We start from the raw sequence: 12,790 nt of genomic DNA on the forward strand, positions 1-12,790 counted from the left end.
CAACTGGGACTCACCGGTGGTCACTGACTCTGGCTTGGAGAGGGACTCCTCTGAGGTGGGCTCTGCTGGTATAGTCATTGATGGCTTGGCCTCATCCATTTCATCATCCTCTGGGATGACCAGCTTCATCAAGCTCTGGTTGCACACGTTTGCCACCTCCTTGATGTCTGAGTGAAGGCAGTGTAAGGAACACGCAGTCCCACACATGGGCAGGCGGCGGCCACAGAGAAGCCACTGCACCCCACCAGAGCTACCCCAGCCCAGCTACTGCAACCCCCCTCACATCCAAAGGGCCAGTGTGGGTGTTAGCGCCTGGTGGGAGAACTTTTCCTGGGCCTGCACCCCAAGGGCAGGAAACAGGCACTGAAACAGGCACGTCCCTGTGGGCTGGTGTAGCAGGAACGGAACGGGAGCAGCTCTGAGTTACAAGGATACTCTTCTTGCGATCGTCGTAGGAGAGACACGGCAGCACAGCGGTCAGGATCCCTGAGGAGTACGGCAGCATCACCCGGCCAGCCAGCTGGATGAACTCCCGCATCCAGCACATGGCTGTCAGCTGGATCAGGTCATCTGGAACACACGGGGCATGCAAAGGTGAGGGAAAGGGCAACACTGGCTCCACAGGCCAAGGACCACCTGCAAGCAAGGAGCTGCCTCTGCTCCATCCTGAGAGACCCTCATCCGAGAGAGTTTAGTCCCAGAGGAGATCAGTAAGACCTGAATCTCCAGTGAGCTTGAGATTAAACACAATCAATAGGTTTCAGTTAACCCCGTTCAACCCATAATGCAGGTTTCCTCATTTACAAGTAATCTGTCAAGCTTCCTAATGCATAAGGATATTTCTTCAGCCACACTCATTGCAGCTGTGTGTCTGGGTCGAGCATCATTCCTAGAGCTGGGGTTTTAACAACCTCCCTAAATTCTGGAAAAGGCACCACTGCCACGACACTCTGCTGATACAAGGCTGGATTTTAAGCTTAAACAGTGTAAATTCATTGGGAGTTAATCAAGAGCAACCAAATCTCAGTCTATCTATACTTCTGTATCTTCCAGGAAACCCACTCCCATTCAGCCACATTTAAAGAGCACAATGAGAAGAACCTGGGAACAAGATCCTTCTCAGGGAACACACCCAGCTGCAGCTGTAACCTTCTGCCACTGCCTCCTTAACAGACAGGAGCTATAGTGCAGCACTAGCACAAAGCCCACACACATCCTTAATTCTCTGACCTATGCACCAAGTGGCACCAGAGATACAGTAAAACCTTAAGAAGATCCTCCTAGAAGTGCTGGATATACACAGGTGGCAAATATTTTTTAGGCCGCTCCATTCTGGAGGATGCAGACCTGTGTTATGGCTGACGATCTGCAGTAAAAAAGCAGCTGTGCCAACTACAGGAGAGCTGCTTGTTCCCTTCTTTGAGCAGGATTTCCATGAACAGTGACAAAAAAAAAAGGCAAGCAGCTGAGCTGGTGAACAGCCTGCTGGAAAACTCCTGGCCTGAATCTACAGTCGGCATCAGAAACCAGGAGGCTGGTGCTACTGCCTGGTCCTATGCACTCACCTGCTGCCTGGCAGTGGATCACCAGGATATTGGCCATTTCTGCAAACTTCACACTGGAGGGATTCTTCTTGATCTCCTTGAGGAATTCCCCAAGAGCCACCTCACACCTGTGAAGAGGCAGAGCAGAGCTGGTCAGCACTAGGTCACCTTAGACAGAGCAGTTAAGGAGAACTTATGGAGACTATCTTCTCCAGGTGCACATGGAAGGATGCTGGTGGCACAGCAGAAGTGTCTCCACACAGAGACAGGAAAGATGAGGCTGACACACAGCAGAGACTGCACACAGGACACATAGTGTAAGGACAGAGATGACAGCAGCCCAGAGCCCCCCACAGCTTCCACAACTCCCCCACAGCCACCCAGGTTCTGTGGATATGGAGGTGCCGGGGATGAGGGGCAGTGGGGCAGGTGATACTCAAAGCTTTCAGTGTCTGTTCCTTGACACGTGGATGCAAGATAAAAAAAAAAAAGATATAGCGATGATCCAGAAAGGCTTTGCAGCAGGACAGATCCAGGCCAGTCTCACCACTTACTTATGCCCGTACTTACATGGCCATGGGATGGGAGAGGCCCTTGCCAAGGACACTTTGATCCACCACCCAAGCCAATGTGTCTCCCACCACACACATGGAGCTTCACTGCAGTTACACACAGGAGTTGAAAACCAATAGAAAAGTGAAGTATGAACAGTGAACATGACACAGCCCTCGCAACCAGCCAGCCTCCACACTCACATTTTCCGTATCTCCTTGCTGTTATCTCCCAGGATCTGGAAGAGTCCATCTAGGATTTCTGGCAGGTAATCCAAAAGGTTGATATCAGGCACAGACTCTAAGACCAGGATCTAGATCGGGGAGTAATATGAAAGAAGAGGTGAGTGTTCAAGAAGCTGACTAACATCACCAGCCTAAATCTGGCAGGATGCTGAGGAATTCAGAGCTGAGCTGTGTGGGATAGGGGGAAGGAAAAGAGGACACTGTGGAGTTGCCCATCTTGGGAAGTAGCTGAACTAGCACAGCAAGCAAGCAATCAGCCTACAGCAGTGCTACATTTCCAATCAGAACTCTGCAAAACAAAGCAGGGATTGAGAATGACTGCCAAGACTCATCCAGGCAGACCTGGGATGGCAACAGTATGGCTGAGAGAGAGAGCACAGGGCAACATCTCCCCAGACTTCAGCCAGGCACCAAGAGCTCCTGCTTTGCACAGAAAGGAGAGAGCAAGTGGAGATCCCTTGCCTCCTGGAGAGCAACATTTCTCCTTCACCTCTGCATGATGGAAAGCAGCCTAGACTGCCCCTTGGGATACCTCTAGAGTATAGTATGTCTATTTATACAAGCAACTTTCTAAGTGCACTTTCTAACATGGTGTGCAATGTCCTGAACAGGTTGGCAGAAGCGCTGTGCCATATCCCTGCCACTGCAACAACAAGGTGACAGGGAGAGCCTTTTAAAGCAGCAGGTAGAAAACTGTGCTGGCTTAAAAACCTGCCCAAATAAATCCAGGTGCCTGAGCTCACACATCACCGTGGATATCTGCAGTTTGCCTGGACACAGGAAGCTGATGGGACACAATGTCCTGGAGTTCAGACTGGCAGGCACACCTCGTGTACCTACCCAGGATATGATGAACTGGCGGGCGTACTGGTTGTTGGAGTAAATCCTCTCCCGCAGCAGTGGGATGAAGCCTACCAGGTCGAACTGGTTGCTCTCTGTCACGATATCCTGCAGAGCCCAAGCAGAGAATGTTAGAATGACTGCCAGTATGCGTCCATGCAGCAACCCTAACTCAGTCTTTTTAAGCCATGTGACAGGAAAAAGATGACAAGCATGAGTCTGCAGGTCAGGAGACCTGGGGAGAAGGAATCATGCAGTTCATCCAGGCAATGAGCTGGCAGTCCCCCTCAGGCAGAGACTAATGCTGAGCAGGACGCAGAGAGGGATGCTCCTGCCTGCTGTGTGCCAGCCTGGCTGAACAGGATGATGGGAAGCTTCTCTGATTCATGCCTCAGTGCTGTGCTGCACACATGAGCAAGCACTTCTGATGCAGCCACGTGGATTGGGGTGCGAGTCCCCTGACTTCCCTTTACAACTCCTTCCACATGCTTGGTGGATTTTGCTGCATAGCCTGGTGCAGTGGAGCAGATCTCTCAACAGGAAGGTTTGCAGCAGGAGACCAGGTTAACTGCTGTGATAACAAACAGCAAGGGCAGGACCTGGTAGGAAGCTGCTCACCTCTAAACAGCAGCAGAAAAGGAACTGGGAGGTCTGTGGCAGTAAAAGCCCGTCAGCAGGCAGAACAGGAACGGGAACCAAGCCCACGCCCTGAAGCAGCAGCTCCACTCACATCACGACTCCCTTAGGCAAGGGAGGGAGAGCAGAGGAACATCCCTTCTGCTGCCTGGCACAGCACTGCAACCCTCAGACTCAAACCTCCACCAGCTCCTATGAGCTGAATGCACACATGGCTCTGTGATAACCCACCAGCCCCTCCATCCAGCTGCCTGAGAAGGCCACCAGAGCCCTGATTGAAGAAGCTGCCGTCAGTGAGAGAAAGAAATGTTTTGACAGCAGCCACAGGACTGAGGTGGGATGGCTTTAGCAGCTGCAGCCTCAGGGACTGACACGTCACCAGCCAGGACATGGCTCCAGCTTGCACCAAGGACTCTCAGATGGAGAGCAAAACTACCTTGAGGAGCCGATCAAGGAGCTCGGAGCCACTTTTGACATTTGGGTCAGGATCAGCAGCCAGCTGTGAAAGAGAGAAACAAAGACACATTGCAACAGTGGGTCCCAGGCCTGCTCCCTGCTCTGCAGCACAGCTCACAGTAGGCTCACAGGACTGTTACTCTCCTTTGACAATACAGGGACAGACACAAAGAAGTCCCTTTATCTCTTAACTTCTCATTAGGGTCCAAAAAATTTTCCTGACAGACTTCCTAAGGATCAAGCACACATCACCTTCCCCAGCTATGCAGGTTTTCATGGACCAGCAGTCACATTCTCAAAGAACAGAGAAATGCAGGTTACCATGAAAATCTGCAAAGGCAGACATACAGAGACAAAGTTTTGACGCTACAGACCCAACAAAGCCAAAGTACTGCAGAGCCACCTTGCCTGCAGCAGGGTTTTTGGGCTTGTCTTTTAATACCACTCAACAAGGAGCAGGAGAATACATCCTGGAGGTGAGGACAGAGAACAAAGCATCTTACAGTCAACTTCATACCCACAATATCAGTGGCTACTGTGTAGAAACTGCTCATTTTGCTGATCCTTGTGGGTCCCTTCCAACTCAGAATATTCTGTGATTCTGTCCTTCAGACCCGTCTGGGTCAAAGTAAACCAGTTTGCTTGGAAAAGAAAACCTTGGACAACTTGGTTTGACTTGGAGATGAGGACTAGTCCTCGAAAAGCACGTGGCGGTTAAGAGGAAGCTTCTTACCTTGCTGAGACCATCAAAGAGCACATTGAAGTGTGGGAGGACAGAGCCCCTGGCCACCTTGACAATGTTGTAGAGAGCCTCACAGGCATAGTACCGCAGTCGACTGTCAGCATCATTGAAACACGTCAGCACCGGCTCGATCAGCTCCTTCAGGTACAGCCCAGAGTCCTGGGGGGCACGAGGACACTGGTTAGCTGAGGACCATGGCATAGAGAGTGGGAAGAGATAGCGCTGCCCTGGAACATACTGCAAATATTCAGGCCTGTGATGGCTTTAGTACCCCTATGCTGGGCAGAATTTACTAATGAATTTTGAATTTTATTACTGAATTTTGTTATTCAGGTACAGTGAGAAGTGATCAGGTTTGCTGGGCATCTGCCTCATCTCCTGCCTGCAGGGCAGAGGGAGCCAGGGAGGGATTTCTGTGTGCGCCAGTGTCAGCAGTGCACAGCAGGAGATGGAACAGCTGCAACTCTTGTCAGCTCTTTTAACACAAACTAGCACCTAACCTGCTGAGTCTAGTCCTACTGCTGGAGACTGGAGAGAGACAGAAGCCCTTAAAACATGCCTAGCCAGCTGCCAAGATGTAATCCTGTCCAGAAAGTGCTCCTGGGCCCACAGGGTGTGGCTGGGTGTGCTGGGAAAACTCCAACACAAGGCAGTTGTAGGCTGCAATGCAGGGAGGGAGCTGGGGAGCTCCGGGGCCACCATCCCGTCTCTTCCCATCCCACTGACCCAAGAGGAGCTGCTGTTCTCTCACTACAACCTGCACAAGCCAAAAACCCCATCATACCTACCTTGCCCAGGGCAATGGAGCAAGCAGCAAGGCCAATGAGTCCCCCTTTCCGGCTGTGGGGGTGCTGGGAGAGTGCAAACTCCTGTGACAGGATCTGGATCACGTGTTTGATCTGGGATGTGTTGTTCTGAGCCACAAACTCTCGCACCAGCCTGGGGAGAGGAGGGAGAGGCACACAGGGAGGTTTAGGTTCTTTAGGTTCTGCCTGATACAAACATTGAGGGGCTTGGTGATAGAGACAGGGATTTTCAGCCACAACAAACACCAGAGAAAGCAGTACTGAAATGGGGAATGCTGAAGGAACCCAGAAGTGAAACCAAAGCTCTCCCTTCCTCCCCACTCACATCCAACAGCAGCTCCCTGCCCCCTGCTGCTCCAGCCTGCAGCCTCCTACACTGGCCACAAACTCTCAGCCCAAGATGTGCTCTCAAGGGCCAACTCAGTGCAGCTGTGTGCTTGCAGAGAAGTTACCAGGTCTTCAAACACCCTCTCCAACAGGGCAGGTTATTCAGGTCATTTACCCCCAGCATGGCACAGGATGGGAGCTCAGCATGCACCCAGAGTGCTGGTGGCTTGGCAGTGAATTGCTGCCCACCAGGCCTACACACAGTGTGATGGTTTTAAACCCTCCCATCCACCCACACAGTGCTTCAGTTAATATGCCATATATTTAACTTTACTACTAATAATGTATTTCAATAAATTCTTAAACACACCAAGATTTAACAAAAAGCCAACAGAGTTTCCATTTACAATATCTGCTTCTTCCCAGGAACTTGCAGCTCATTATCCAGAGATAATTAAAACATAAGCTGTGGATGAAGAGACCCATAACCCTGCTCCTGACTATAGAACTGCTTCCAGGTCCCAGCTTGCCCACACAGCCTCAGTTTCCTGCTGGCAGAGCCCTTGGCCAGGCAGGGAGGCACATGCAGCTGTGCAGGCAGCGGTGCAGGCAGCTGTGCAGGCAGCGGTGCAGGCAGCAATGCAGGCAGCTGGAGCATTGGTGGTTCAGTGGTAGAATTCTCGCCTGCCACGCGGGAGGCCCGGGTTCGATTCCCGGCCAATGCAGCGCTCTTTTCCTCCTTTTTGCTTGGATTTCTATCCCTAATGCAGACTTAGGCACCTTGAAAACTCTGCCTAAATAGTCATCTTTACCTCAACTGTCAAAATGGTGCAAAAGCTTTCACCGTTTAACTCCTAACAGATTTCTTTGGCACTACATGAATCTTGCACGCCCAAACAAGTGCCACTAACCAGTCACACGCTTTATAATCCAGGAAAACCACTACCAAAGATGTTACGAACTTTTCCTCCCCAAAATTACAAACACCAGCTCTGCTCTCATCTTGCTCTGTGCAAAGCAGCTGCTCCCCTTTGCGCTGGGACAGCAGGCAGCCCCTCCCTCACTCTCCCTAGTCCAAAGCCAAGTTCTCCAGCAGATACAGCCCGATCCACATCCACAGACTGCTGCTTTAGGGATAATGGCTCCGTTTCCAGTCCTGCTCCAAGAACAGAAACACACTGAGCTCAAGCAAGACAGACCATTGGGGTGATCATTTAACTGCCTACATTCCACAAGATGCAGCTTTCTTTAAACAGGACTAAGTTTACAGACTTCCTTCATGAGTTTAAAGGACTCAAGCTTTAATTAATGAGGGAAAAAGTGCAGCATCAGAGCCTGCACGCAGCAGGAGTTGCTCCTGCATTATCAGCTGAAGGAGAAGGAGGCTCCTGAGTAAAGAGGCAGCAACTCCCTCCTGGCTTGATGCCATGGACATGGAAGTGATGCTGCTGGGGCCGTTCTGTGATGAGGTTTAGATGAACTAAACCTCTGAAATCTGTAGAAAAGGTTGGCTCTTGCCTTTTTCCTTCTCACACTCTTCCCAAGTTGTACTTCCAGCTTGACCAAATGAACTGCCTGACCCCAAAGGAGACTTTGGTTGGTGTAAGGCCAGCACAAACCCTTAATCCTGGGGCAGAGTAAGCTGCAGCAGAGCTGCTTGGGTAAGGCACAGAGTATCATCCCTCACAATGCAGCAAAGGGGTTACTGAAGTAGTCTGGAGGCTGGAGTTATGAGGACACTGCAAGAATCCCACCCTGCAACAACGCAATCCACCCACAATAAATTATTCCTATAACAAAGAGAGAAAATGAGAGAAAACTAAACACACCAAACAGCAGAAGGGGCTTGCTGGGTTGGGTTTGTACCAGAGCACACACTCACCCCTGGCCCAAGTGACATCTTTCTCTGCTGACCTCTCATGCAGCACCCTCCATGTTGAAGGCAGGCAGTTTCCACACCACATCCCTCACTCAGCAGAGCAACTCCATCCCCACGTCCCTGACTGCCCCGAGTGCCTGACTGCTCCCCTGGCAGGCTCACCACGGCCACATCTCCCACCCAGAACTCATTCACCAGCTTGGACCATCATTCCCAGCCCTGTGCTGAGCTGCACCCTGAGGTGATGTCTCAGATCTCCTGCAGGAGCTGAGCTCTCAGGCAATGCCCAGGGAGGACAGAGTCCTTCCTAGGAAAAGCTGTCGCCAAACACAGCACCCAGACCAGCACAGCGAGGGTGAAAAGGACAGTCAGGGAACACATACAAGCAACACCAGAGGGGCATGGCCACACTGCAGATCTTTGCCTGGGATGCTCTGAAAGGAAGGCCCCATATCTGCTGGAACAGCAGCTGTGCAAGAACCAAGGGCAACACTCAATGGTCAGCGGTGGCAGTAACACTTCCCATCTCTCTAGGCAGGATCCAGCACGAGGTAAGTTTGGGTGAGCCCTCAGGGGAGAGGCAGGATGGCACCATGACTCTGGACGTGTCGCAGCAGAGCAGGCAGTACACTTCCACGGAATTCCTACAGCGATGCCACTCATGTATTCACCTTGCACAGGGCTGTGCAACTGCACCGGGCACCCACCGTCAGAATGAGCCAGGGAATCTTGGGATGCGGCTGGAGCCAGCGGGTCCTCACGGGCACCCAGGAGCTGACACACTCGGGGATAAGTTTCAGTGCCCAGTAGAATGGGGCTGAGAGGCAGGGAGCAGGTCTGGGAGAGATTGCTCCTGCCCGAGCACCGCCAATGGCGCTGTCCCCAACAGGGTCACCGTGTCACTTTAGCCCCTTCCCAGGACTGCCGGGACCGCAGGGTGCCAGGCCAGCAGGCCCCGCAGCCCGGACGTCGCGGGGTGACCGCCACCCCCGCAGTGCCCAGCTCCCACCGGGCAGCCGGGCCGCTCCCTCCCGCCGCCCGGTGCACGGCTGGACCCACCCAAGCATCACGGGCCGGCTCCCGCCACCCTGGGGCCGCAGGGTGCCCCAGCACCGCAACACCTCTCCCCGCCCTTCCTGGGGTGCCACACCGGGCTCCCTGACCCCAGCACCGGGGCCGCCCGCACCGGCACCGCCCTCGTTCCCTCTGCCCTCCCGGTTCCCGGCGGCTCCGACTGCTTACTTCTCTATCTCCAGAGCCGCTACCTTCCTCTTCTCGTAGAGCTTGTCGGTGAGCGCCCGCACCACGCCGGGCGTCAGCGGCGACAGGTCCCGCTCCGCGTTCATGGCCCCGCCGCCGCCACCGGCGGCCACGTGACCCCGCCCGGGACGCGCGCACACGTGACCGCGGCGGGCGGTGCGCACACGTGACCCCGCCCCGCCGCACAGCGCCCCCGCGCGGCGCGGAGACACCCCCGGCTCATTAACCCCGGGGTCATTAACGGGAGCGGCGTCAGGGAGAGACGCCTTCGCCCGGACAGCCTCAAGGGGGACAGTCCCCGGCCTGGTCACTTTTATGTCTAAGAGGATTTAACAGCACTTGATCACTGATTAATTTAATATTTACGAAGTGATTCGACAGACTTTGCTATAACCACACCAGTCACTCGATTATCTGTAAAGTGTTTAAATTAAACTCACACATGCACTCTGACAGACACACAGGTAAACGTCGATAAATGTCCCCAGCTACGCATATTAAAAGTTTCCCTCAAGTGCCAGCGAAGTACTCGGATGGAATGGCTTGGTGTTCCCCAGCAAGTGAGGGTTGAGCCTCAAGGGGTGGGGTACTGGCTCAGGCTGCAACACTTCAGCTTGTGGCACACACCAATTGTTTGTGCATGGCTAAATGTCTCCTGTCCAAAAGATTCCCCCTCTTGTGCCAGCATATCTGGCCACCTCAAACTTCACAGAGTGCCTTTTGAAGGTGACCATGACATCTGATTTCAAGGTCCCCGTGAAGTTCTTGGCACATCCAGCATGGATGTGTTGTACCTAGGGAGAACCAGAGAATCCAGACTAAATAGGAATTACTGGCAAGGGAAGGACTGACAGCAAAAGGGACAGATGTGGTGAGCAGCCGTGCTAGGAATCTGCACCTCACTGTGGATTTATCTGAGGTTTGACAGAGAAAAGTAGGAACAGAAGATGCCACTTCCCATACCATGGAGCCATTTCTGCAGGGCTGATGCCCAACTCTCATTCTACCTGCTTCCAGGCAGCTCCTGCCATATGGAAAGCTGAGACAAAGAGGGAATTTGGCTTCTGCTGGCAGGCTATGGGCTCAAGGGCTGCCTGTGTTCAGGCTGGCACCTTCCCACAAGCAGCAAAGACCTCAGAGAGTCCATTGATGTGGTGATAACCCCCCACAACCAGACCTACCACGTCGAGAAGAACAGGAAAGCTTCGTACAACTTGCTAGGAGGAAACGCTGCAAAGAGTCCATAAGAAAAGCTTGGGGGACAGAAAGCCCAAGAAAGAAAATCACGTCTAATATTTGGCTGCTGCTTGGCCAAGTCAAGAGCAGGGCACACGTTTTCCCTCTCTGGATGATCACACATCGTGGCTAATGAATTTGCCTCCTCTACAAAAGTCCTCAAAATAAACTGAGAAAAGGAAACATAGAGCACAGTGACACAGGTGTGAGTACAGGATGGCACGTGGATTGCCACCATAGTGCCACTAGCCCAGCACGGGGAGCCCAGCACATCTCCCCACTATAAACACAGCACTTAGCACAAAGGTCAAGTAAAATCAGAGAGAAAAAACGTACTGAAAGTAATGAGCAGAATGTAATTAAACCACAACCAAGTTTAATTAAAATGTAGTAAACAGGGATCAAATACTATCTAATAAAACTGGGACACCACACATGCCCATGAGAACAAAATGTGAGTTGAGAGGGCAGAAAATCCCCCACCACCTTTCCTATGTTGTGTTTAGCTGAAGAGGACAGACTGGTCAGAAAATCACATTTTCAAGAAGAACTCCCTTCCTGGACATCAGAAGTCAATCATTTGCTTATAAAGAATTTCTGACACTCGTTGCCAGGTCTGCCATATTTTGGGGAACCTTTCCTTCTTGGGACAAGCACTGGCTCCCAGACCAGAACATTCCCTGAGCAGGTTCTCACATGGACAGTATGATGCCACCGTTACAAAGGGCCAGAGGGAGTTTCTCTGAATCACCAGCAGGTGCCTTTTGAAGCACAGGGTCCTCTCTACATTATGAAGGCCCAGGCACAGGACCCTCACCCAAGGAAGATGCCCCCTCTCTACTGATGGTGAAGGTCAGGCTTTTGGCTTTAGTTCTATGCGGCTGCAGGAGAGGCACGGAAATAATTTCAGCTGGCACAAACCCATTTCCCACTGGGCAAGCAATGCAGCAAAACACCCACTGTGTTTTCCCTGGCAGGTGCTCCTGTACCCCACAACAAAGGCCCCCTCACCCCTCTCCCTCACAGTCGATTTAGGGCCATTCACAAGAGGAATCTGCTTCAAAGAGACAGAGCCTTCCAGAGTAACACTTTTAAAATCATTTCAATTAATTGAATCATGCAATACAGCAGGTAAATAATGAGGCACCAGATGAGACATGGCAAATCCCCTGGCTGCAGTGATAGGAGACATATGCAACAAGCAGAAGCACAGCATGAAAACAGTACAAAAGCAAGAAGGCAAAAATAAATCAACACCACCATCAGTAAAGATTATTTCCAAGGACATTAAAAACGGAATTGCTTATTAGGGCAGAAAGCTGACTTCCCTCGTTCCAATTCAGCCACTAAAGGGTTGGGGAAGGCCAGGTCAGAGCTCCACTACAGAGGTCCCAGGGCAGAGGAACAGGGTTTTCCTTGGATAAGGGCTCCAACCACTCCCTTAGCATAAAATACCTTAACACATGCCAGAGAATCATCCAGGATCACCTCATTTTACAGAAACAAGGAGAAAATCATGACTACTGACCTGTTAGCACAGAAACTCCTTCATCTAAGCCATTGTCCTTGGAAAGCCCCAGCTCGGCTGTGGCACATCTCAAACACTTCCAGTTGGCTACCCGATGTTGCCTTGACTTCACAGTCATTTAGACAGGGCTAAACTATCATCCTCATTTTTCTGCTCTGCTCTAATAACAGCTACTGCCTCTCAGATCACCTCATGCCAAGCACTCTGACATTGTGCTTACAGATTAAAAAACAGACCTATGTCTAAATTCATCCTCACTCTACAAAGTGCCTCAAGGAAGTGTGGGGAGGGAATTCAGGATTGCTCAGCCACAGTGATCTGCTCTCCCACCTGCAGACCCTTTTCCAGCTGAGTCTTATCAAATCCCAACAATTTCTGTGTGGCTTTTCTTGATGCACAGCACCTTCATGAGCAGACCCTGGAATGCTGAGAAAAGTTGCCAAAAGCAGGTGGAGGCAGGTGGAGGAGAAGGAGCAGGGCTCTTAGCTCTGCTTGGAGGTTCCTGTTATCTTCTGCCAGATTACATTAGGGTTTAATTGCAACCTAAAGGGGAAATCTAATTTTGATGCTAGAACAATGCATATATTTTACAATAACAGAGAAATAAGCACATTCCAGTGAAGTCTGCGAGGAATTAATTTCCTCTGGGGCCACTTGTTGGCCGCTTGCCTGTTTCTCTGTATTCCCATATTTTAGAACCAATTTAGGCTTTTGGAAATGGGAATGCTGAATCAGTGTT

General features: G+C 51.5%; 1 protein-coding gene and 1 non-coding gene across 2 annotated transcripts in view; one reads left to right on the plus strand and one right to left on the minus strand.

Moving 5' to 3' along the window:
* VAC14 (VAC14 component of PIKFYVE complex) overlaps positions 1-9,419 on the minus strand; it is a 58,795-nt gene extending 49,376 nt beyond the window's left edge. The window contains exons 1-9 of the mRNA XM_063410634.1: positions 9,270-9,419; positions 5,804-5,954; positions 5,007-5,174; positions 4,254-4,316; positions 3,182-3,289; positions 2,300-2,409; positions 1,566-1,672; positions 436-570; positions 15-167 (exon numbers count right to left, since the gene is read on the minus strand). Coding sequence (XP_063266704.1) covers positions 15-167; positions 436-570; positions 1,566-1,672; positions 2,300-2,409; positions 3,182-3,289; positions 4,254-4,316; positions 5,007-5,174; positions 5,804-5,954; positions 9,270-9,373 — 1,099 coding nt within the window. The 5' untranslated portion in view covers positions 9,374-9,419. The remainder of the gene's footprint in view (positions 1-14; positions 168-435; positions 571-1,565; positions 1,673-2,299; positions 2,410-3,181; positions 3,290-4,253; positions 4,317-5,006; positions 5,175-5,803; positions 5,955-9,269) is intronic.
* TRNAG-GCC (transfer RNA glycine (anticodon GCC)) lies at positions 6,803-6,873 on the plus strand. Its single transcript has one exon. It is a non-coding gene; the product is annotated as a tRNA-Gly (tRNA).
* Positions 9,420-12,790: the final 3,371 nt, after the last annotated feature.

This window comes from Prinia subflava, chromosome 13, assembly GCF_021018805.1.
Source record: "Prinia subflava isolate CZ2003 ecotype Zambia chromosome 13, Cam_Psub_1.2, whole genome shotgun sequence".
Classification (NCBI taxonomy): Eukaryota; Metazoa; Chordata; class Aves; order Passeriformes; family Cisticolidae; genus Prinia; species Prinia subflava.